Genomic DNA, 2,072 nt, shown 5'->3' with positions numbered 1-2,072 from the left:
AGGGGTCCTTTGTCCCTCTTTGGGGTGAAACTCCCACTGGGTTTAAATCTGGGACTCTCCCCCATTTGACCTTAGAACTGAAGAAGCTTCTCGGATGAGAGGTGAAACATCTTCAAGCAACTCAAAGAAGTCCAGACGCTTTTCTTTCCAAGCTCTTTAAACAACAATATACATGTACATGTAAAGTGTATATATCAAAGAAGAAAGGCACTGGAATCAATTCTGCAAATATTCTTCATAGCTTGTTAGCCAGTTATGTTGTGTGCTGCTATGCTAGCTGAGGGAGTTAGTTTAGTGTTTGGCTACTGTCTGCCAGTACTAAGAACATGCTGGTTAGCTTAGCATGCTGAGTAGCTGCACTGTGCTTGCTTATATAGCTTGGTTAGCTTGGCTAAATAAATTTGCTAAACCACGTGAGCGTTTATGTTGTCTTTATACGGTGTATTTCAGTGAACAGTAGGGAAAACAAACATAACTTGCATCTCAGAGATTGCTGCTAGCCAGCCCATTTACTTGTTTTCTAGGACTGTATATTTAAAAAATGGATGGATTTTGTCTCAGTCAAACAGTCAAGATGTGACTGAAGTCCAGACTTTCAGCTTTAACTCAAGGGGTTTAACAGAAGTATCTTTTTAACAAAGTGAATTCCAAAGTGGGGGCCAGTACTGCAGGTAGGCTGTAGTAATACCAGAAATTCAGTGTGAAATTATTTACAGTTGCATATTTATATATGTAAATGAATTTGTTTAGATAAAAAGTGAATTAAAACTGGTAATAGGAGGTCGTTAGTTTGTGATATTGCTCATTGCTCTGACCTAAATTTACTTACTTTTGTATTGAAATTTGCGTCCAGGTGGGTCACACATGGGCTTTAACACTTTACATATGGATGGGTGGTGATTTATAGCCAAAGGACTGTGTTGTTTATGTTTCCTGAATAAAACAGTCAAGGAAATACATCACTTTCTCTTGTATTTTCATTGGAGTGAAGATTTAAGTTTGGGTGGGCCCCAGGGGATTTTGTGGTTGCTTGCGTTATTACTGTATATTTTTATATTAAAAACATATATATTATTTCTTGCACTACAGGTTAAAGCATTTCATTCCAGAGAGGTTGCAAATTTAAAGCAACGAAGGCTGATCAATTGAGCAGGCCTAGACGTCCAAATGAGACGAAACTGCCAATCAGGCAAATGGGATCAGGCAATGTAGCTTAGCCTTGAAACAGTGTAGAAAGTAAGGCTGATTAGGCAGCCAAATAAGGATTCAATAAATCAGAGTCAACAAACTATGTCACCTGGCAGAGAACTTGGTTTCTAAACCTAATGATACATCAGAACAATTTAACAGTAGTAGTGGACGTTCACCCACAGTTTAGCAAATGTAATGATATGTACTGATAAATAACTTTCTGGATATTAATCTAAAAATTTCTGTGTGGTGTACTGTGATTTCTTTTCATGAGATTTTCTGTCGACAGCATTTCCATCTCTGCAAATGTTGTTGTTGTTTTGGGGGGTTTTTGTCAGTCTGCTCACGATGGCTCAAACTCACCTGTCCAGTGTAAGCGAAATCTAAAGCGTGCTTCAGTCCGACGCTGGTCACTCCCTGCAGAGTCACTTCATCTGCCTCGCTCTCCACCATGCACAGGCTGAACATGGCCTGATGACACAGAGCCAAAACATGGAGGTCAGCTGAGGGAACATTACATCGCACATATTTCATGTGGCATTTTCTTTCTTTGTTGAAATAAAAGAAGCAAACACATATAATACTGTATTAGAAAAAGTCCAGTGATCACAACCATTCACATTTGTTTCTCCAGTCTTTCAGAGGTGGCTCTGGAGGTTCATCATATAAATATCTGGAGGTTACGACACACTTGAGAAAAAAAAACACAACAAAAAAACAGCCTGATAGTTAATCAAAACCTGCCAGACGCAGCATCCTAGAACCCTTTTCGTATTGATTTACCTGCCTTGGCTCTGAAGGTCAACAGAAAGAAATAGCACAATCAGTACTTTCTGTTATACCCCTCTGTCTTTCCCTCATCCTGTCTCACACACACACAC

General features: G+C 39.3%; 1 protein-coding gene across 3 annotated transcripts in view; it reads right to left on the bottom strand.

Moving 5' to 3' along the window:
* Positions 1–2,072, bottom strand: part of klhl32 (kelch-like family member 32) — a 34,196-nt gene that overhangs the window by 18,480 nt on the left and 13,644 nt on the right. For all 3 annotated transcript variants that reach the window (XM_005741279.2, XM_005741281.2, XM_005741280.2), the window contains one exon: positions 1,555–1,662. In XM_005741279.2, the coding sequence (XP_005741336.1) occupies positions 1,555–1,662 (108 nt within the window). The remainder of the gene's footprint in view (positions 1–1,554; positions 1,663–2,072) is intronic.

This window comes from Pundamilia nyererei, unplaced genomic scaffold (assembly GCF_000239375.1).
Source record: "Pundamilia nyererei isolate P.nyererei 1_Seehausen unplaced genomic scaffold, PunNye1.0 scaffold00109, whole genome shotgun sequence".
Classification (NCBI taxonomy): Eukaryota; Metazoa; Chordata; class Actinopteri; order Cichliformes; family Cichlidae; genus Pundamilia; species Pundamilia nyererei.
This window is presented reverse-complemented; position numbering and strand designations above follow the sequence as displayed.